The 22,175-nt window shown below is 44.5% G+C and overlaps 1 protein-coding gene across 9 annotated transcripts in view; it reads right to left on the bottom strand.

The window, feature by feature from the left end:
• Nucleotides 1-22,175, bottom strand: part of kiaa1217 (KIAA1217 ortholog) — an 80,796-nt gene that overhangs the window by 8,055 nt on the left and 50,566 nt on the right. For 8 of the 9 annotated variants that reach the window (XM_086065712.1, XM_086065707.1, XM_086065714.1 and 5 more), the window contains 12 exons: nt 14,803-14,992; nt 12,289-12,487; nt 11,093-11,186; nt 6,801-7,531; nt 5,743-5,835; nt 5,359-5,408; nt 3,860-4,026; nt 2,984-3,159; nt 1,933-2,063; nt 1,588-1,735; nt 930-1,395; nt 48-240 (listed from right to left, as the gene is read on the bottom strand). In XM_086065712.1, the coding sequence (XP_085921838.1) occupies nt 48-240; nt 930-1,395; nt 1,588-1,735; nt 1,933-2,063; nt 2,984-3,159; nt 3,860-4,026; nt 5,359-5,408; nt 5,743-5,835; nt 6,801-7,531; nt 11,093-11,186; nt 12,289-12,487; nt 14,803-14,992 (2,638 nt within the window). The remainder of the gene's footprint in view (nt 1-47; nt 241-929; nt 1,396-1,587; nt 1,736-1,932; nt 2,064-2,983; nt 3,160-3,859; nt 4,027-5,358; nt 5,409-5,742; nt 5,836-6,800; nt 7,532-11,092; nt 11,187-12,288; nt 12,488-14,802; nt 14,993-22,175) is intronic. The other variant, XM_086065709.1, reaches the window with a different exon arrangement.

Genomic DNA, 22,175 nt, shown 5'->3' with positions numbered 1-22,175 from the left:
TCGAGGAACACTGTACATCAAATTGTGACTTGATTATTTGCAGAGACCTGTCGGGGAATCCAAAGAGATTTTCGTTTGCTCTCTGGAGGCAGCAGGGGGCAGCATTGGGTTACTTTCCACATCGGGACTGGGAAGGCCCTTGGCGATGTTGGCCTCTGCCTCCTGGAGGATTTTCTCAAACTCTTTCTCATCATACTGACCCATGTTCAGCCTCCTTTCCTCCCACTCCTTCTCTGCTGCCTAGGCCATAAAAAAAAACAGAACAAGTTGAAAGCAGCCTTCCAATTACCTCAGCTAAGGTCGAACATTACGGATACGTTTTGGAATTTTGAAATCAGGTATTACACACACACACACAAAAAAGATAATCCTGCGAACAAAGAGAGCAATTAAAACACTTTGATTTTTGTATGTAAAAACAGTTTAAAAAAATAAAATAAAATTTAAAAGACACAAGCCCAGTTCCCTTGATATATATATTTTTAATTATTAATTATTATACAGCATTTATTTAATTACAATATTTCTATGAAATATAAAATGAGATCAAACAACTAAGTAAAATAAAATAATTCGATGATGACTTATTTCTATGTACATTCCAGTGTTTTACAATGTAATAAAGTAAAATTTGCCATTTATTCATTAGATATTTATTTAAATGTAAAAACAAATGGCTACATTAGATTTCTGTGGACATTGACTCTGTCTTAAAATGTAATTAAATAAAGGTAATGCCATTGTCATTTTATTTATATTGTGTATTCATGATAGGATAATAAAAATAGAAACTGACTAATACTCAACTAAACGAAAATGAAATATTTTAAAAATTTTACTGTATTAAATAAAAATCATTTCTGTTGTTGACTGTCATTTACTCACTTGATATTTCTTAAAATAAAATAAAATAAAATATCTACACGTACCTCTATAGACTTTGCTCTGCTCTTGCATTTGTCCTTACTATTCTGCAGCTCCCCAATGACCGGATCCTGGCTGGAGGTCCTGTTGCCGTGGTTCACCGGGCTCCCATGTGACTTCTTATGGTGGGCCGGGCTCGGCGGGTCTGTAGTCATCGCCTTGGGGGACTCCCGGCCTTGAGTCTTGCTCAGACTGGGCGTGTTGAAGTGAGTGGGGCTGGGTGTGTGAGGCGGGCTGGGCTGAGTGGCGGACAAGCTGGCGGACTGCTGGGACGGCCGCACGGGAACCGGGGAGCTCTGGACGTGATGGATCACCACCGGAGAGGAGGGCTTCACCTCGGATTTAACGGTGGAGCTCTGGGACTCCGGTGGGGCTACTGATGCTGGTGGGGTCTCCCCTGGAGATGGGATGTTGTCCAGTGGGATGTTAGAAGAAGGATCGGCCACTCTCTGGTTGCTCTCGCTTGAAGATCTGCAATGCAAATAAAGACACATGGGCTGAGCAGATGATTTAATATGCAGATTTGTGCATGTGATGACATGTTACTTATTATTCAATTCCATACAACAATTTAAAAAAAATTGCATACAGTCACTTTGTTCTCCACTTCTCACTTTCCCGCTCCAGTAACTCCTCAACTGATGCTCATTCGATCCCACTCACCTTCTCAGACTGCTCAGTGTGTCCGTCAGGCTCTTGACCCTTTTCAGCATGCTGTCCAGTTTGTGAGGCTCCTCCTTGAGAAATTTGACAGCTTCGACCTCCACACGGAGAACGGCGCGCATTCTGGTTTGCAGGGCCGGGAACTCGCCTGGGCAAAAAAGAAGAAGAAAAAAAAGCATATTTCTGTTGACATAACATTGTGGAGTGATTTTTGCATTATACTGCCCCCTGGTGGCCAATGCGTGCAAACCAAAAAGAGCAGCATAATGGACATTGAATTGAAGGAAAACACAAAACAAAAAACTTATATTAACATCTAATGATGTCATTTAGGCATGGTCTCACCTTTAAGCCCTGCCAGAGACTCTCCCACCTTCCTCAGAGTCACCGCCCCCTCCTCCACGTCCTTGAGGGTCACCGCTCGGTGAGTCCCTGACGAGTCATTATGCAGAGTGCCCACGTATTGCTCCAGATCCCTGCAGGAATACCCCCCAAAACAAAAGATGAAAAAAAAAAAAAGCACATACGCACGCAGATTGTGCAATTGGGAATGTAGGCGGCCAAACGCTTTGTGTTGTACTGACACATGACATCTTGTTTACAGTGTGGCAAAAAAAACAAACACAGACAATTAGCGTTCCACTTTCCGGACTGCTTCAACCTGTTTTAGGCAATGAGCTCACCTCCGAAACCACAAATATTTACACGGCGACGGCCAAATTGTGAGAGCAGTGCTTCCCCCGCGTTAACTTTAAGCTGCTTAGCCAGCTCTTGAGAGAATGGCTTCCTTTCTTCTTGGGGGGGGGGGGGGGGGGGGGACAAGAAAAACGCAGCGGTGATAACATTGTGAGCCATGCTGGATCGCATGCATGAGGGTGCCATGGTGTTTTCCCTCTTTCATATAAATCAACTCAAGTGCACAGACAAGACAATAAAGAATGTGCGTGAGTGTCCTTGGAAACCAACCAAAGTCCAGTACAGCGGTGCGCTAAGATATGATTGTTTTTCTTTTGAGTTGAAATTTACTGTTAAACTAAACATCAAACCGAATTGGGCCTTGTGTATTTGAAACAAACACATATCTTTGCTTTAAAACCGACTAGCTAACGTGCAACATAGAGCAGCAAAGACAGGCTAACAAATAGCGCTGATCTTGCTGTTATCATCCGACTAAAAAAAAACATGACTAAAATGTTTTCTGAACTCGGAGAGGTAAGCATAGCTTGCCTGTCCCAACCTGCGTCCTTAAATGGGGGCGTTGCCTTGACATGAATCGAGCCTTGCAGACATTTGCTGCACATCTCAACAACATGGGTGTGTGCACAAAATGAGCTCCACGCACATGGGTTGGTTTGAAGTTAGCATTCAAAAGGATAACAGGTGGCCCCCTCCGTACCCGAGCTGTGTCAGCACACGCTCCTCCAGGCCCAAGTACTTCTGTCGGTCTTCTTCCACCACAACCCTCTGCTTTTGAACGGGGTCCTCCACATGCCGCATGACCTCCGCTAGTTTAGCGCCGATCTCTTGCTCAGCCCGCTTCAGCTGCACTCGCATGACCTCCTGGTTCTGGAGCTGAAATGGGAATTTTAAACGGATAAAGCAGATGGTGGGGGCGGATTTCTTTTTTTTTTTTTATTCAGTTTTCACACACAGTACTTTATAAAAACATACTGTCACGACAAAATGAAATTGAATGACAAGAACTAAACTGTTTTGCCTTCTGGTGTGAGCAACTTAGCCACCTGGGGGCAGTATAATACAGATACAGTATATGGATATACATGACATGAAATGGAGACAGTAAGCTGATGACTGTATAGTAGTCGTTCTTTGCAGAGGATAAAGAAGACCACACTGTGGCACCATTGTTGTTCATTAGCATGTCTATGAAGTTTTGCATTGCTTGATGGCATTAAACTAAACATCAATTTTAGTTATTTTCAAAGAAAATTCAGCCCCCGATGCCTGTTTATTTGAGAAACATTACATTTGGTATCCACAAAAAAAGCCTCTACAAGAGATGCACCAAAAAGACACAAAGACATTTTCAGGGTCACTTTGGCCATTTCCAGGTCTTCCGTCAAGGACGATCTACTCCAAGTATGGAGGAGGGTCCTAATTTTGGCCAATCCCTACAGATACCATGAAATTTAAACAAGTACTGCTAAAGAGAATTCAAGTTTTGGACTCACAATAAAACACAAATTCCTCTCAATGCAAGAGCTTGAATAAAACAAGGTGATGAAATGAATTGGAAGCAACGGCTCTCTACCTGCAGCTGCCTCATCTGATGCAGTTGCATCCTGAGGTCCGACACATTCTTCCTGAACTGCAGCAGGTTGGCTTTGAGGGGAATCTGGCCCTGCTTGTCTTGCGGTGCTGCCGCAGCCGCTGTAGCGGTGGAAGAGTTGCACTTGGGCCCCAAAACCGGTGAGCCACCTGAACCGGGGAAATTCACAAAATTAAAAAAAGAAATGACTAAGGACACTACAGGCTTAACTCGGGTCTGAGTATGTAGCCAATGAGCTTCAAGCGTAATGGAGATACAGATACTGAAAGACTCACAGAAATGTTCATGGATCAAACACCTATTGTGAATTTTCTTGTTCAGCTCCTTGTGAGAGAACAGTAAGTTGTAGTGCATTTTAGGTTCATCCAGAAATTTCACCCAAAAGTTGAACCTTCCCTAACTTTTTGTGGGTAAGAGTGTCGTAGCTCTACCAATTAGGGAAGTTGGTAAATGTGTGAAAATTAACAAAGGAAATACCACTTTTGGCCTATGGTGCAATCTCAACACACAACAATAACACCGCGACCTGTATTCTGCACACAAAATGACTCTACTACCCAAAATGTGCTCCAACAATAAGGCATTCATTTAAAAAAAAAAAAAAAAAAAAAAAAAAAGCTACACTAATGAGCACCATAAAACAATGTTATCTCCCTGCCCAGAGGCAACACGGGTCGTTCAGGAAGTGTTGCCGCGTGCGTTCATAAAAATCCCGCCGTGTCTCTGGAGAATAAACGTGCGTCTCCGCAAAAAGCCCTCAATGACGCCTGCTTATCTGCCGAGCTGACTGACAGCCGCCCCGGCTTGAAGTGCAGGTTATAATGTACACAAGCGCAACGAGTGTCAACTAAAGTTCAGCTGCTGTTTCGCGAGGGGACCGGCCGCGCTGTCTCGGAGGTGACAGGACCAGTTGCAGATTACGCACGCCCGGGCTTGAGCTCAATTGTCAAGTCACGTAATCGCTCTTGTCTCACATTCTGCAACCAGTTTAAGCCGCGCACAACCTCTTCCCCTACACACGCCCTAAAAAAAAAAAAAGTCAAACCAAAGCCTTTGGATACGTTAGGAGCAGACATTTTCAACACTTTATCAATTATCAAATTAATCGACAGCTATTTAGATCATCATTTAGAGCCATTACTGCCTGATTTCTGTAATCCAACATGAAAGCGGGCTGATATTAATGCAAACATCTGCTTTTACTTTGGAAAACAAGGATCAACATTTTTGCTGATTTTGTCCTGATCCGATATTGATATGGGACATCAGTCCAATATCAGCCAAAAATAACGGTATCACATTATATCGGTCGACATCCCAAATTCCATACTAAGGAATAAGTAAAAGTCTGTATCATTCCCGCGGATCGATATCGGTATCATATCAGAAGTGAAAAAGTTGCATCAGGACAACCCAAAACTGGATCATAATCAGTTTATAGAGAAAAAAAAAAAGGGTCTTAAACAGGAAACCATACTCACTTGAGCTGTGTGCACTGTGGGCTGGAGACGACGTCTTCGAGGGTCTCTCACTGCGGCCACAAAAAAAGGACACGCGTCAGGGATTCTTAAGCCGATACATTTTGAGCAAGCATTTTGAAGGCACTCCGGTTATAGGGTTAGTGAGGACATGGCACGACCAAGGATGATGAGAATAGTCAAACAAACGGAGGTTAAAATGATGTTAACGACGTTATCGTCTTTTGGGACTACATGACAAGTAAACGTAAAAAAAAAAAAAGGACTCCACGGAAGAAGTAAGAGAGTCCGTGAGAAACCGTTTGAAATGACAGCAAAGGGATTTCAAATGTCATCGTATTTTCGTGCCCCAAAGCCTATCTGCGTCCTATACTGTGGTGGGCTTACCTTTGAGGCTCCTTGTCTGGCCCTTTTAAAAGTGCATGCTGAACAAGACCAGTCAAGCTGGCAATCTGTTGCTCCATTGCCATCATTCGCTCTCTGCAGAAGACATCAGAAAATTCTAATTTCAGCGCTTAGAGGCCTGGTCATGTTGGCGGGAATGTTGCTGTGATTCTGGTCTGGAGCGACAATGGATGGAAAGACGCCAGGTTGTCTTCCTTTGTCCAACAACTTAAGACCGAGAGCAAACGTTGGATTAGGCCATGTTTATTTGGAAAGTTAATACCTTCCCATCCAAATTCCTCCAATCTTTTTCCAGACTCCCTCGACATTTCTAACTGTGTGTTTGGTCGGGAATCGTACAGGTGGTCCGGCCTAATGCATGGGGGCTGGTTAGTTATTTCAACCCCCCCTTTAGCCTTGTTTTCTTTGGTTTTTACGAGGTAGGAACGTACCGCAAGCAAACCCCTTCGCTTTCACTCCAGTGAGAGAATACGTTTCGACCCAGGCGCGAAAACTTTCAGCCGGGCTTCTCATATTTGTCCTGTCAGATTTGTCTTGATAATAATCCTCTCCGGAATCAGGGACAGAGATTGTGAAAACAATGGTCAGAAAAGTAGAACTGCTAGTTTTACACCTGAAGTCGGAGTAAGTCACATACGCACAAGTCAAAAAGAGGTCTCAACTCATGACTTGGCTTAAGCAAGTCATGAGTCGAGTTCTACAATCTCGCTCAGTCACAACATGTATTCGTACTTTAGCCACTCAATATATGTATGTACTTGGGTTAGTTAACTGTACTCATTTACCATCGCATGGTCCCAAACTTCAAGTCTATTTCAAGTCTCGCAGAGACTAAGCTAAGTCTAGCAGAGTTTTACATAAACTTCCCCCCACCCGAACCAAATTGATGCTCCGGTGTATTTGTCGGGTTGCGACTGGCCCATCTGGTGCTCAGAGAAGAGAGAAGACATGTCGGTTAGCTTGAAACTGGGATGCAGAGTTAGTTAGTTCATGCTCTGATGCACGCGAGTCATTCCTATTCTCTCCACGCCGAGGTTTACCGTGCGTGAACGTCCCTCGGGGCCGGGGCGGGCCCTTGAAGGTGGCCCTGGAGGTCTGAGGACGCCATGTTGTTGTTCCTGGGCTTGGTCCCCGTCACGTCCTCTTTCCTGTAGGACTGCCGCACCGAAGAGCTCCTCTCCATGGGGACGCCGCCGTGGATGTCGACCAGACGCACGTCGGCCATCCGGTGAGGGGACGGCGGCGGGGTCTTGGAGCCCAGCGTGGGGAGTTGGCTGTTTCTTGACTTCTGCCTGTAGACTGAAGGGTGGTCGATGGAGTCCGTGGGGCTGGGCCCGCCGTAAGAGCTGGTGGAGCGGATGGACGCCCGGTGGAAGCCGAGGTCCGGACCGCCGTCGTGCCCGGGGTTGGGGTGCGGTCCGTGGGCCATCGCCATGCCCATGCGTCCCTCCTGGAGAAGGTACGGGTCGGCGTACAAGGCCTCGTTGCCCCTGGTGAGACTGTGACCCTTCCCGCCCATGTCGCTGTCAGGCTTGACATCACGCCGCTCCAGAATGGCGCTGGGGCAGGGCGAGTTGGAGCGGGCCGGGGCGGTGGACAGGCGCTCTCTGGGCACGGTGCCGTTACCGGGCAGAGAGGCCTGCCGCGGGCTGAACGGGATCCGGGAAGGGGAGTGCGGAGATGGCGACGGCGGGAGCGGCCCCTGTAATGGGTGGTGCGCTGGCGGAGTCACGGGAGGCTGCCGCAGAGGATTCACCATATCGCTGTGCGCCTGGAGAAGAAATATTGGAAACTCAGTGGAATCTCACAATTCCGTCACCAAATCCAGCCATCGAGTTGCTTAACCGGTCGTTCATTTTGGGGTCGCGGTTGCGTTGGAGCCAATTCCTGGCTGAGTTGGGGCGAGAGGCCGGGTACACCCGGGATTGGTTGTCAGCCAATTACAGGGCACAAATAAACAAACGCATGCTACATGAATCTCTGTCGTAGCTGCAACAACACAGGTTGAAGAAAAAACTGTTTGAATGGGAAAATCGGTTTTGATTTAAAATATACTAAAAAAACAGTTGGGTCAAAATTAAACCCAACTATGGGTCAAAAAATGGGTCTTTTAGTGTAAAACAACCCAGTTGGGTCAAATAGACCCATAAAGTGGATCGGTCTATTTTTAATCCAAATTGGGTTACTTTTGACTGTTTTTAGATATATGTCAGTGTATCGAATCGAACCAAATCCACTTTATAATATATTGAAATAAGTATCAAATACAGTAAGTTGCTAAAAACCGCAATGTGAAGAGAATCACCTCCCAGGCACATTTGTTTTATCAGAGTTATCATATGAAAAAAGTCCATTGTATTTAATCATGCCGTTATTGTATGTTTTTATACATTAATATATGATAGATATATCGTGTTTTTCTCATTACAAACACATAACAAATATTTTGTTTGGGCTTTTTGGGAGGCTGGAACAGAATAATGGCATTTACGGTAGATTCATTTCAATGGTGTAAGATGATAAAAATGTTTTGCGATAGGAGTGTGGCCACAGAATAAATTCAATTTACATCTCAAGACGACACTTTAATATCTTTGTGTTTAACTAAACAGGCCCAGATTTCACACTAAGTACATTTGTAAGTCAATTGAGATGAGATCATCATCATTGCCTTATATAATAAACCTTTTGCAACGTTTTACATTGTCAGAATGCCGTTATATTTTACTCTTGTATAAAAAGTGCCTTGGCTCAATGAAGGTTTGGAAACACCGTATTTGTTCTCAGTCTGGAAAATGCAAAAGCTACAGAATATTACACATTTTTTTCCACTTGAGAGCTTATTTTTTTTCATTTTATTGAAGCACACATGTTTCTAATTAACAAAATTCAGGTATGTGCTGTCGTCTGATTTTCATGAAGGTGCAAAAGTTGGCGCTGATCCAAAATCTCATCATTATGCCTTGCTGGTGTCCCGAGTGCCACTCCGGCTTTGTCCTGTATAAATCCAGTATTTCTGGAAACTGCCCTTGAAACAAAAACATTCACCGAGCTCATTTTTACACTGTTGCTTTTTACAACAAAAGCGCTGTTGTCAGCACATTTTCCAGACACGCTGGCCGGGTACACACTCGCTCGCTCGTGCACGCGGGGCCCCGGCGAAGCAATAACACCGCAGCCTGAGAGGTTAATCTGCGACAACATTTCAGCTGTCAGCTAATCTGGACCGCCGTAGTGAGGTGTGATAACCTGCAACATGGCAATAAATCTAACCTCGTGCTCGGGCCAGTAAAGAAAAAAGGAGGTCGATTATGGTTGGGGAGGGGGGTGGGGGGGCGGGGGGTTATCGAGCAGACGGACATGCCTGTGATGGAAAAGAAATAAAACAATTTCCAGCAAGTCTTTATGTGAAACTTGAGGGACTTTTATAAGTGTCCTGAGCCAGGTAAAATAAATTGTGTGGAAAAAAAGGTAAAGGAAAAAAATCATTCCCTCCTTGCAATTCAGGCTTTAATGCTCTCAAAACAATTTGATCCCATAGATTTACTAACATTGTGATCTGATTAACAAAAAAATTGATGATTAGCCAATGATGACAAATGAAACATAAAGTCTGTTTTCGCCACAAATCATTCTTGGAGCTGAGGTATTGAAAAATAATAATAATGAAAACAACTCTCAAGCCCATTTTTACAATGTAAGTAGTAAAAGCAAAAAGTCTCCCAAAACGTCAATAGAGTTACCTGAAAAATCTATTTAATGGTAAGAAAGTACGTATGTTTTGTTACATTCCCCCAACAGATGGCAGGTGGAGAAAAAAAAATCAAGCAGAGGAACATGCATGTGATGGAAAACATTATTTTCCTCAACATGAAAAATGATTTCCTGAAATTTCAGGGATTTAAAAAAATTGTGCTAAGCAAAATAAGTTACATAACCGTTGTCGCCGTACAAAGTCAACACTCTTCCTGACAAACAAACCAGCTATTGTTCACACGAGGCACAAGCCTGATTCATAGGAAGTCAAACCCTCATGCAAAGTTCACTCGGGCTTCAGGTATCGTTTCTTTCGTTTCTTTTCTTCTTCATTTCTCATCAGATTGACAAAGGGGACAGCACAATTCAGAGGGTGTGACGCCCACATCGGCATCCAACGCCTTTGAAGTCGCAGTGGAGGGAAGTAACAGAGTACAAATACTTTGTTACTGTACTTGGTTTGTGAGCTTGTTGACACGGTGGCATGTTTGGCTAATGAGCACTTTGTGAACATTCACTTAGCAACACCATTCAGTTAGCTCGCTAAAATATATTCGATTTTTCTTCTTCTTCTATAAACTGATATTTTACTACGACAGTATTACACTTTCAGTCGCAAACACGTATCTCATTCGCTGGCACCCACGTCACTCACCAGCCACGGCGCCGCCTTTTAAGCCATTGACACTCAGACGTAGACGCGACAATAGAATGTGACCTCCAACGCATGATATTTTGTTTAATATTGCAAACTCTATTCTGTTTTGATCACTCAATTAATCAACGGGGTAATCAGTAGAATATTTGAATCTAAAAATAATCGATTACTGCAAAATTGACTAGAGTCGTGGCTTGTATTTCGCAAAACGTGTAAGTCACCTCTGTCAAGTTGTTACCAAGACTTGAGGGCAGACAACACACTTGACAACACAGCAATCAATGCCAAAAGCAAAAACAAAAAAACAAATGCACCAAAGGAATTTCCTTCACGTGTACCATTCCATATATAGTAAGAGCTGTGTTTGGCTACCTCGCTGCACAATAAGTATAAATCTCTCGCAGCTTGGAGATCACAGAAAGGAGCTTGTCGAATAAGCACACAAACATCAGTGCTTGGCAAATGACAGGCCTCGCTGAGAACATTTGGTTTGAATTAGGACTTCGCTTCAAGTTTCCAGCGTGCTCTTGAAACGCACGGGGCGCTATCTCCACTTTTTCCCACCGCCTCAGTTATTCTCATGTATAATACAATAATACCGTAACGTAGACGTTACTGCACATAGCGCCTCTAAATGATGCAATACGCCGACACACGTACTGTACACGCCTTCCTCCACACGTAACCTTTGTATCTGTGTCAAGCGCAGCCGGGGTTAAACAGTGACAGAGCTCATCGTGACGGCAATCTCGCGAGCAGCGAAGATAACAAATCGTTGTTTACAAGCTTCCCTGCCTGCCGTTGACATTACTGTCTATTCCAGAACAGAAAGCAGATACATTAAAAAATCAGACATCCAATAGCAAAGAGAGCTAAAAAATAAATAAATTAATAACACAAATACAGCTGTGTACTCACCCTGGTGTCGCCATTGGCCGGCCGAAGCCCGTGGCTGAAGGCCTGCGCCGGGTCCTTGTGGTAGACCTTCAGGCAGGAGTGGTCCGAGATGTTCCTGTACGGGGAAGAGGCCACCAAAGGTAAGAAGGAGGCCCAAGTGTCGCCGTCGGAATGCGGCCGGCGCGGCGTCAGCCAGTTCCTTCTCCTGACTAGCTCGGCCAGCGGCACGTATCCTGACACGGGCGCCGAATATCTGGCGTTACGTTCCATGTTGGGCAAAAATCTGCTGTTACGCTCCATGTTGTTTTAAAAATCCACGCGCTATGAGGAGAAGGACGCTTGTGCCGACCTTCAGCAAGCGCGAAACCCATTTGACAGCCCTGATAGATGAGTTGAGCCCAAAGTACACATCACATTGGAGGTGGAGCTACTTATCATTTATTGCACTAGATAACAAAATGTCTGCTTACATATAGTAAACTCAGAGTGCTCATATTTATTTGATCGAGATATGCAATATTTGCAGCACAACTTTTTCCCAAACTAAAATGAGTTTATTAAATGTACAGTATTTTTTCTTTATTCTAATTGATTCATTGTAAATAATAAAATAAACATGTTATAGATATATTAAGGGTGTTAAAATGATCGCGTTGACTCATTTTTATTAACACTTGATTAACGACCACCCCTTATTTGGAATTCCACGTCCACGTCCAAATTAGCCAATAGAAATGCACTGTGCTGCACTGGAGCTAAAATACACAATGTTTAAGGGGCAAAATGTTCGAATGGAAGAGCCATTTGGACTGTGTAGCACTTCCACCGGTTCCCTGCTTTGACAGGACGCACTCGGTAGCGCCGGTGTTAGCGATTAGCACAGAGCTAGGCTACTACAGCTCTCCAAGAGGTGTCCACTCTCAACCCCCGGTGAGAGTAGCCAAATACAAGAATAAAAGATATGAAATTACAACGGGAAGATTGAACTGTTTTACATTGCTTTGTTAAATTTTACAAGAGAGAACATTTGGGGAGGGGGAATGTTTAAATGCCATTATCTTTGTCTTATGTTGTAATGTGTTAACGTATAGTAAAAAATAAAAAAAAACATTGGAAAAATTCAGGAAAAAAAATAGTCAATATTGGCCAATTAAAGTTTATGTTTGCATTTTGTTCCTCTATGTGAACCGAACCTTGACCCTAAACCAAGACATTACCTGACATCACTAAGCTCGTAGTACACGTTCCTCATGTCGTCCTTGACGTAGACGGCCACGCTGGGCGACTCCAACATCTTCATGGTGAGCATCTGCGGGAAGGCGCTGACGAACAAGGCTCGGACCGTGTCGATGCTGGTGATCTCGTTGGGCATGCGGATCTGCTTAGTTTCGTCTCCGTACTGCAGGTACAGCACGCCTGAGGGGGGGGGGGGGGGGGGGGGACAAGACAGCAAAATCAATCGGCATCAGGACATTGAACGTTTCTTCAAGAGGTTTCCCGAGTGCTGGCTTGAAGCTGTTTATTTTCCGTATTTTCCTCATCTAGAAATGCTTTAAATCAATTCCAATCTTTTCAATACTTGCATGGAAACTCTGCTATCAGTTGTAATTGAGGCTGCCTGCTCCCCATGTGCATCAGACGGCGAGTCTCCCAACTGAACTGGCTGTGTGTTGCGTGAGCTGCGATTTTGGAAAAAAACAGATGTGTGCCGCAGAATGTCTGGACACGCCCACGCAGCACTTGTACAAACAATAGCTCCCCGAAACAAAATGTCTATTGAAGATCCTGTACTGATTGTCTGTGATGAAAGAAAGAAGCACGAAACTCTGATTTGGCCGCGGTATCGCATTTCTTGACCTGCTGCAGGGATGTGGACTTTCTATCAAGTGACTACAAACAAAGCGTGCTTTTACTTGGTGCGACTTGATAAAAGCAGCGCGCTGGTAAAAGCTACCAGATGTCGGTGAGATTCCGATTCCTATTCCTGGTGGCTAACAACTTTTCCCCCCATGAGAGCTGCTCTGTTGGCACTCGGCATCCAGATGTTTGACGTGACAAGGGCGCCCATTGAGCCAGCGCGTATGAATATGCAACGGCGACATAGGTGAATGGAGTCCGCTTGTGATCGGCTGCTTACCGCCAGCGGTGGAGGAGGAGACAAACGCAAAAAATGGCCTTGCATCTTTACAACGCTCCCATCCCTCCACAAGTTTCAAGCGAAGAATAGCGAGAAAACAAAACCCAAAAACTCCATACTCACATTTTCTTTCTAACAGCAGAAGTAGCGCAGACTTTTTTTTTTGGATGACCGCTTTGTGTGTGTGTGTGTGTGTGTCACCGAGGGAGGGACGAAGCAGTAAAGCCCTGTTTCACTCCACCCCTCGTCACGCCATAACTGCCCCCCAATGCCCGCCTTTGCTGCCTCCTAAACACGTTGTCCTGATGTAGAGCACCAACAAGTACTCACCAACTATCAGAGGTGATAAAGCAAGCGACACAAGGTACTGAAACAGAAAAACAGACATTCGTGCAAGAGACTCTGATTAAAGTAGAAGTACTGATTCGACTCCTTTACTGTGAAATGTACTAAGAAATAAAAAGGAAAAATGACATTTTACTGTCAATTTGATACAATACATGTTTTGCAAGTGAAACAAACAAAATAGTTTCCCATTTTTCTTATCTTTAAGAAAAAACGCTAGCTAGCTTTTTTTTTGCTTGCAAAACAACAGATTAGCATTGCTAATGTTGTGACCGAACAAGCAAAAAAGAAATGTGAAAAAAAGAAAAGTACTGACTCAACTCCTTTATATAAAAGTACAAAAGGAAAAACGTTTTTTTCTGTCAATTTTATACCTGTTTTGCTAATCAAACAAACAAAATAGTTTTCCATCTTTTGTTACCTTGAAGGAAAAATAGCTAGCTAGTGTTTATGCTAGCAAAAGAACAAGTAAGCATCGCTAATGTTTTGAACAGGCAAACAAAAGCTAAATTAACTTAACTGTCAACTGAATAAATATTTTTGCCTGCATGTGTTTTCAGATTAAACAGAGAAGGGTGTGTTTTTTTTTAGGCTGGCACAAAACCATGCATTTACCACAAGCCATTATTCGGGCCAAAAACATCGAAAAAGTCTCTTAAAAAAGGTCAAGGATCCTAATTAAGCAGTCAATCAAGTTCCCAGCGACAGTTGACTTCACACCTTGTTCCACTTAGTTAGTTGTGTCATCATCTGCGGAGTTTGAATAAAGTCACCATCCTACTTTGACAAAGTAAGGAGCGGTAGTACAGACATCCATTTGCCAATGGATTCATTAATAGCAAAAAGCCCTCAGAAGAAAAAATACTCGCGTATCTAAAACTCTTACAAGAGGGAGAACCGTGTGTAGATGTAGACTGCTAAGTTAGCATCTGGTGCTAGGCACTGACTGAAGATGTAAACAGCTAGGTTAGCTTTTTGGCTACCGGTTAGCCCCAATATGCTTCAGCTAAAAATCTAATTCTGGTTGTGTGAAAAGAAAAAGAAAAAAAAAAGTTAAAGTACCACTGATTGTCACACCCGCCTAAGTGAGGCGAAATGTATTTCACAGTGCGCTGCATTAAAGATGTTGACTATGAGGTTAGCTTCTCAAGGTAGCCGCTAAATGGCTAGCTACCATTTTTGAAATATTACAATGGAAATTTTCAACAGAAAGTCAACAAGTGGCTGTAGCTTGATATCGACAACTTACCAAGCGAGCGGTCTTTGGTCTGGTTGGTGGACCGGACCACGGGCAGGCTGGCGCGGACCCGGCTTCCCCGGGTGAAGCCCATAGGGGCGTCCACCTCGGACATGGCCTCCAGCGAATCCAGGGAGGTGAGGGAGAGGTGGTCTATGTCCACGCCGGGCTGCGGGCTGGGGCAGTGCTTGGGGCTTCTGCTCTGGAAGCAACAAAAGATGCAACGTAAGCATCTGGAACGCAAGTTCCTGTGGTCAAATCAAGCGCATCAAATTTCAACTTATTATTTTGGTTAAGCAAGTAACAAAGTCAAGTCATCCATACTTGCGTTAGTTAACACATGAGCAATCAGAGTTTTATTAATGGTCCCTAAAACGGTCTCCATAACGTGTAATACTTTATCATCTTCTCAATTAAACAAAAGACTGACACGAAGCTCATGTTTGACAAGCTATCTGTTAGCGAAACTGTGCAGTTAATGTCGCTTAACGGTCTTTGTGGAGTTTAAAGCGATGGAAGTTAAATGTCCTAGTTATTATGTCTCTTATCTTTGACTTGCCATTCTCTTTTCCACAATTTTAGCAATTTAACAATCCTCGAGTGTCGAGTCTTCCATAAGTTTTAGCCAAGCAAGTCCCTTGTCAGAAAATGGCGGACTTAATTCTGAATTTCTGACCCCAGTCAAGTCATGCCACTCGACTCTGCCTTTCACAACATGCGGTGACGTCACACAAACGATGCATTAAGTGGCTACGTTTCTCACACGGAAGCCCCCCCAAAAGTTGCTAAGTCATTACAGAGTTACGAGACGTGACCATCGTTTGTAATCAGATCAGGCCTCCGCTAAGCGAGGCTTCAATACGGCGATGTGTGCGACAAGACTAAGAAGCCCGCCGAGCTTTTGTGCCGTGTCGGTAAGATGATCTGAGCCGCAGGGACAAGGTGGGGGCTAAAACCAAGAAGGGGGGGTGGGGGGGGGGGGACGGGTCATGGAACAGTGGGCTCTTTATGCGGTGACCTTCTGCTATCGCCACTACGAGGCCAAAGACTCCCATAAACATGTCGGCATGCGCGTATGTCACATATGTTAGCATTTTGTTTTAAAAGTTGACAATGTTGACAGGTCAAAAGGTTTACAGTACGTGGCATTCAAGTTTAGTGCATCTCGGGGAATAGTGGAGGCAGCAACATACACTGTCCTACCCTTTGAAATCAGTGAGAGGTTTTTCTTTTTTTTATAATACATAACATAAACATAAAAAGTATATAATCTGTAAACTTGCAGCTGAGCCAGAACCCAGACTTAAACCCAACTGAGGGGAAATACATACATAAAAAATACAATGTATGATTTATTTATATTTATGTTATATTTATATTTAGGGGCAAATAAAAAAAAAAGTGTATCCTACTAGCCTACTAGCTAATATGCGATGCAGCAATCGCGGGGCAAACATCCGTCTTTCTGCCGTCTTAAGGCCACAAGTTTATAGAAGTGCAGACTTGCAGCTCAGCGTCGTTCGCGTGGCCGGCGCTTGCCGTGGCCGCTTCGACAGCGTCGACTGTCGGCGGGAGCGCTGCGCAACAGCACCCGATACGAAGCGCGCGCCGTGGAAAAGTTGGACTTTTGAAGTAATTCAGCACGCCAGTCAGAATAGTTTGCGCAGAGAATGGCTGGATGATCCCTTTTTTTTTAAAATACACATGTTAAGGTTAATACTAGCCCAAAAAAAAGCCCCCCCCCCACCCAAAAAAACTTTTTTTTGTTTTTTTTAAGTATCGCAATACGTATCGGATCGCCACCAAAGTATTGGGATCCGGATTGTATTGCGACAGAAGTGGATCGTCCCAGCCCTATTATTTATTATTATATTAAGATTTTATAAAGTAAATCAAAATGAACATGATTACTTTGACATATCTTAGATATTATTTGTTAGTTTTTATTTTATATTTTTAATAATGTAGTACACTTAAAAATAGATATATTTTTTTAACAATTATTGCGACGTCTTGATGCGTTCACTTTCAATAGCCATTTATACTTAATCATCCTTTTACACCTTGTAATGCCCATTTGAAAAGTTGATGCGAAATAATACAACAGTGTATCGTTAGGTCACACACACGCCACACGGCAAGAAGCAGACGGGCGAGACGGGCGGACTAACTGTGCGGCCCGGCGACTGGATTGTCATCAAGTAGCTCTGAATGTCAAGCTCGGAGTGCAGGGAGGAGAGCATTGCCTGCAGAGACTGACGGAAAGGAAAAAGGAGGAGAGCAACAGAGGAAAATAAAAATGCCGGCGGGAGGCCTGAGATTGGAAAACGGGACGGTCGTCGAACCCAACGGGGGCGCCACGGCAACAAAGCGATGCAAACACGAGACGTCGGGTCGACTGGAAAGTGCTTACCATCACGTGGTGACACGATTTTGTACACTTTGTCACTTTTAATCATCCCTTTCCAGCGATATTTGATTAGTCACAGTGCACCGGGGTTTCTTTGACGCTTTCCCTGCAAGGCAGGCAAAAATTGCTGAGTAACGACTGTCATTAAAATATGCTTAGCCATAAGGGATTAAAAACATGAATAAAAATGTGGCTTTACGCTCTTCATGCATGATGACCGTAAGAGCCGAAGAGGTGCCGCAGGAGTTGACGGTTCACTCGATACCGCGCGCGCCGACACTGGAGAGCAAACGCCTTTGAAAGATTGATGCGTGTCCAAAGAAACTCTACGGTGTCACCTTGGAATTTTCTAGAACACACAAACTTTTGGGGTGCAGGAGAATTTTTTTTTTTCCCCAGGGACCCTCTCATAATCTTAACACCAACTAATCAGAATGACTACCCGCAAATTATGCCATGCGGGATTTTTTTTCATTATCATTACTATTTCTTGGGAGGATTTCAACCTAAATATTCAGGACCCGTTGCAATCGTTCAATGCCATGAACGTTTAAATTGGTCAATCCAACCGTTGTAATTATTCCCCCAAAAAAACAAAACAATTTGCCATGAATGCATCCTACCATCAAGCTACTAAAGCATCCATCCATGTCGTGAAACTATTTGTCCGGCCATCCTCCATCTATAAACGCATCTGGCGCCCAGTGATCCATGAATTCATCTACCAATTGATCCATCGAAAACCATTCATCACGCCGGCACCCGTCATCTGACCAGCCATCCATACATACTGTATGTAGCTATTGCACAACGTAGCATCGGCGAAACAAAAAAGCAGTACACGGTCGAAAATTGCATCTTTATACGCGTGAGCAAGTCATCAGTGGGCTTTGTGTGGCCTGTCAGCAGGTACATTACACTATAATACCCACGCAGCAGGCTCCTGACGCCAGCCGCCATTACTCTCGGCAATTTTCTTTAATCGCACCATCTTGGCCTGCCACACCGGCGCAGTCTGACGGCTGACGGGGTCGTTGGCGTGAAAGCCTTTCATCGCGTCGCGATATATATGCTCAAAACCAGCCAGCGCGCTGACCTGTGAGATTTGAATAGCATACAAATAAGGCGGCGCGGGCGGCGGAAATGTTTCCACCAGGATGTCCTGGGCAGGGGGTCACATTTTCTGGAACAATGGGGTCTTACTCGCTCATGCGTGCCTTTCTTTGTGACCCTCTTTGCTCCAAAACATACACTGGGTGCACTCTAAACCACACGTTTAGGACTCTTTTATCTCGTTTCTCTTCGGGCTGTCTTGTCATTCCGCCTTACAAAGCACTCAACGTCAATATGATGCATGTGTGTTATTCCACAGCAAATACAAAATCCCTCAATTTGACGACCGTAAATAAACACGCAACGGTCAGATTTTTTTTCTTCCTGTGTACCACTAACCTCTCACTAATGTGAAAAAAAAAAGAAATCCTCAGATTCTGGAAATGTGACTAGTGAACCGCTAATCAGCAAGGGTTCACTGCATGTTACTTCCCAACCTGCCTTGCGAACTTAACCAAACTGCCTTTTCATTTTCATGACCTCATATCATATTCTCCACATGTGTCAGACGCACATTCCACGTGGCACATGCACAAAACATTACATACGGTTTGGGCCAGAGCAGAAGAAATCACACCGTGTGGAATTTTACTGCAGGTGCGAACGGGTCGCAGCAGGTTCTATTGTGCCGATCGGCGGTTTTCCACATCTGCAGCCCGACGCGGTGAGCTGGGACTGCAGAGTCTCGGGAACTCGTGCGTGTGTCGACGAGCGAGAGGAACGGGAAGACGGACAAGTGAGTCAGAGTTAAATAGTTGACCCTCAGTGGGAAGACGTCATCCGTCAGCATCCGTAGCACTTTTCCACCTACAAGGCACTCAAAGCGCTGATGGCACGGCATCTGGAGCAACTGGGGGGGGGGGGGGGGGGTTGAGTATGTTGCTCAAGGAGACTTTGACATGGTCACAGCTGCCAGGGATCGACACCACAACCTTTGGGTTGGAAGATAACCACCCTGTCACTCTACCGCGGAGCCATGCCACCCTGTTGCTATTTAGGTCATGAGATGGGTAGTTGGGTAGACAGGAAAGTAGGTAAAAGAGAGCCAGGCCCAGTAGTTTTAGAAAATAGGGCAATAAAGAAGGTAAGTCTAATTTTGTGCTGATCCAGCCTTGGCAGAGGTCTAAGTGTCACTCTATCCAAGCAATGCAGTGACTTTTTGTTTTGTTTTGTTCTAAACACCTGCACAGTTAATCATTCAATCCCTGCCTGCTGCCTTGCGCGCAGGCCTTTTTTTGTCTTCCTTAATGACATTACGGCCAAATCCCCAGTCATCCATTCCCTTTGTGGCTTCCACCTCTGATGAATTCCTCTCCTAATCCGGCAGTCCAAACTCCCCTGATGGACTTTTCGGACTTGCGCTGACTCGTTAATTGGCGTCTTAAGTGGGAATTACTCTTTAGTCTCCAAGTGTCACGGCTGAACGTGACTTTTGGAGGGTCCCTTTTTTGTGCCAGTCGTTCAAGATCTGAACAGTAACAACAGAGACAATAGAGTGTCTGTCGACCGGGCTGACATTTCCGACGTCTGGGCGGACGCCGTCCAATCGATTTCACGCTCTCAGGCGTATACAAATTAGCCGCGGTTATCACGGGCAGACATCAACTGCCGAATGTGCGCGAAGGCGCGGGGGGGTGCAGGGGGTTGGTCCAAGAGTCAACTTTGCATAACCATCAGATATGTGAACCGCTGGGAACAGCAAGCACTCGAGGGCCCTGCTGTTTAAATTTTTTCGAGGGTCGGTATTCTATTCAAACAGGCTCAGGGAAAGTCAATAAAAAGTCAAAAATGGATCGCTGCTACCATCTTGCACGCTAACATAGGGCAAGATAGCAAACCCGAGTTGCATCTCACACTGACGGCCATTTAAAACGAAAATTGATAACGCGCTAAGCTAACGAATACCAAGATAGCAACCTTAGTACAGAAAGCACAAAAGACAGATACCAAAGACTTTACATCTTGTCCGGAGCTACTTCAAATGATTAGCTGGAGACTTTTAGAAATGACAAATCGGTAAAATGCTGACATCCTAACATTTGCTATGGCAAAAAAAAAGAAAGACAAAAAAAGGGAATTTCAAACATTAAGATAAACAACAGAGTAAAAAAACAAAACAAAACATGAAACTACGCGTCGTTTACCATTCTCGGAACATGTGGAGCTCCATCCACGTGTGAATGGAAAGCCCCTGGTCCAGAGGAAACCAGTTCTTCCTCTGGGTGTTGTTTTAGAACTTGTAGCACGCTCTCGACAACTGTTCCACAGTTCCTGCCTCTTTCCTTTCTGGTCTACCTCAAACCCCTCCCCCTGCTTGCACATTTTCAAAAAGCCTCTCAACGACTCGTACCCGTGTTCAGCTCGGCCACTGATCTCCCGTGTCCCAAGATAAAGAGATACTACTCGTATCCCACGGAGATAAGACCGCGGTCTATGCAAGACCCTCAGCAGGTGATGGTCATAACACACACACACACACACATAATCAGACTTTCCCTTACTCCAAAAAGTCTCAAGTCACTTTTTACATTTGCATGTCACAAAACATTGCCTGCGCAGTTCATAAAAGCATTTTTTTCCATTATTAAGGGCAGGCCTCGTCTCACACAGAGCAAAGATAGGCAGACCACTCGTCGAACCCCCTCTCTTTCTCTTGCCACCTTCCGTCAGGGAAACACACTCAAAACTATTTGCTGACGGGCTGACAGCGCTCCAATCTGTCTGGACTTGCCCTTTAATATCGCTTTCGTCCAGAATATACTCCGGCAAACACTCGAGCGGCGCAAAGCGCTGGCTGGTGGAATACAAAGAGGAGCACACCCATCCATTCACTCGCATTGGGCGAAGCTCATATTTCACACGGTTTTTGTTTATGTGACAAGGTCTACTCGGGTGAAACGGGGATGGTCTCCAGGGAACATCTTATGAGAGGACAAATAAGGGTTGATTTTATATGATGAGATTGGGGGGTAAAAAATCATCTTGTTTACATACCAACAGTTGGTATGTTAACATGTAGCAAGACAACCTGAGTACAGAAAGGACTAATGGCATTATTTTTTTCCACACCTGTGGTCGAATACTAATTCAAATCACAGTGTATCAAATGCTACAGCTAGTTTGCTAACTGTGTTCAATGCCAACTCTCCTTGCCATAACCCTGAAAAACTCTTGATCACGACGAATTGATAGTCAAAAGACAAAAAAAAGGCAAAGACCACAAACAGCAACTCATGGGGGTAATTTAAATATCGAGTATTTCAGGCCCGCTATGTTAGCAGAGGAGTAGCTAGCTTTGGCTACCAAGTTGATAGCTAGCCAGCTTGATAGCAAGAAGGGTGTTTTGTTGCTAAGTCAGTCGCGCGGAAACCACCGCCGGCTCATTTAACAGCTTGCTCGCGCAAACACATTTTCAGAAATAGGCAACTCACAAAAGAGTTACTTGGTTGCGTAATTTCACACTTGACGAGTGGGCAGGCACTCCAGGGACCTCTCTTTTTGTGTGTAAGCGATCACAATGTCAATTTTCCATAGTGGCGGAAAAAAGCACACTTCATTTATCACAATGGACAGCAAATAATCTTGAGACTTATAAAGCACTCCATCCCCCCCCCCCCCCCCGCCCCGCATTCTTCTTTGTGTGGACTCAAAGACCCTGTTAATGCTCATCATCGTCAAGGTCAGCGAGACACTGAAGCATGCGTCCACTCTCTGGGGATGAGATACAATTCCCGCAGGAAACAATCATTTATTGTCCTCCTCATTGGCGTCACAGGAATGATTGTCATCGCGGTATCAGAAGCAGAAGCCGTCTTAATGACTTGGAACGCAACAAACGGCACAAAAAGTGGACTGCATGCGC

The sequence above is a fragment of the Leptonotus elevatus genome, chromosome 21, assembly GCF_054856555.1.
Source record: "Leptonotus elevatus isolate MCC_2025b chromosome 21, RoL_Lele_1.0, whole genome shotgun sequence".
NCBI lineage: Eukaryota > Metazoa > Chordata > Actinopteri > Syngnathiformes > Syngnathidae > Leptonotus > Leptonotus elevatus.
Note: the sequence above shows the minus strand (reverse complement) of the source record. Positions and strands in the feature narration are given on the sequence as shown.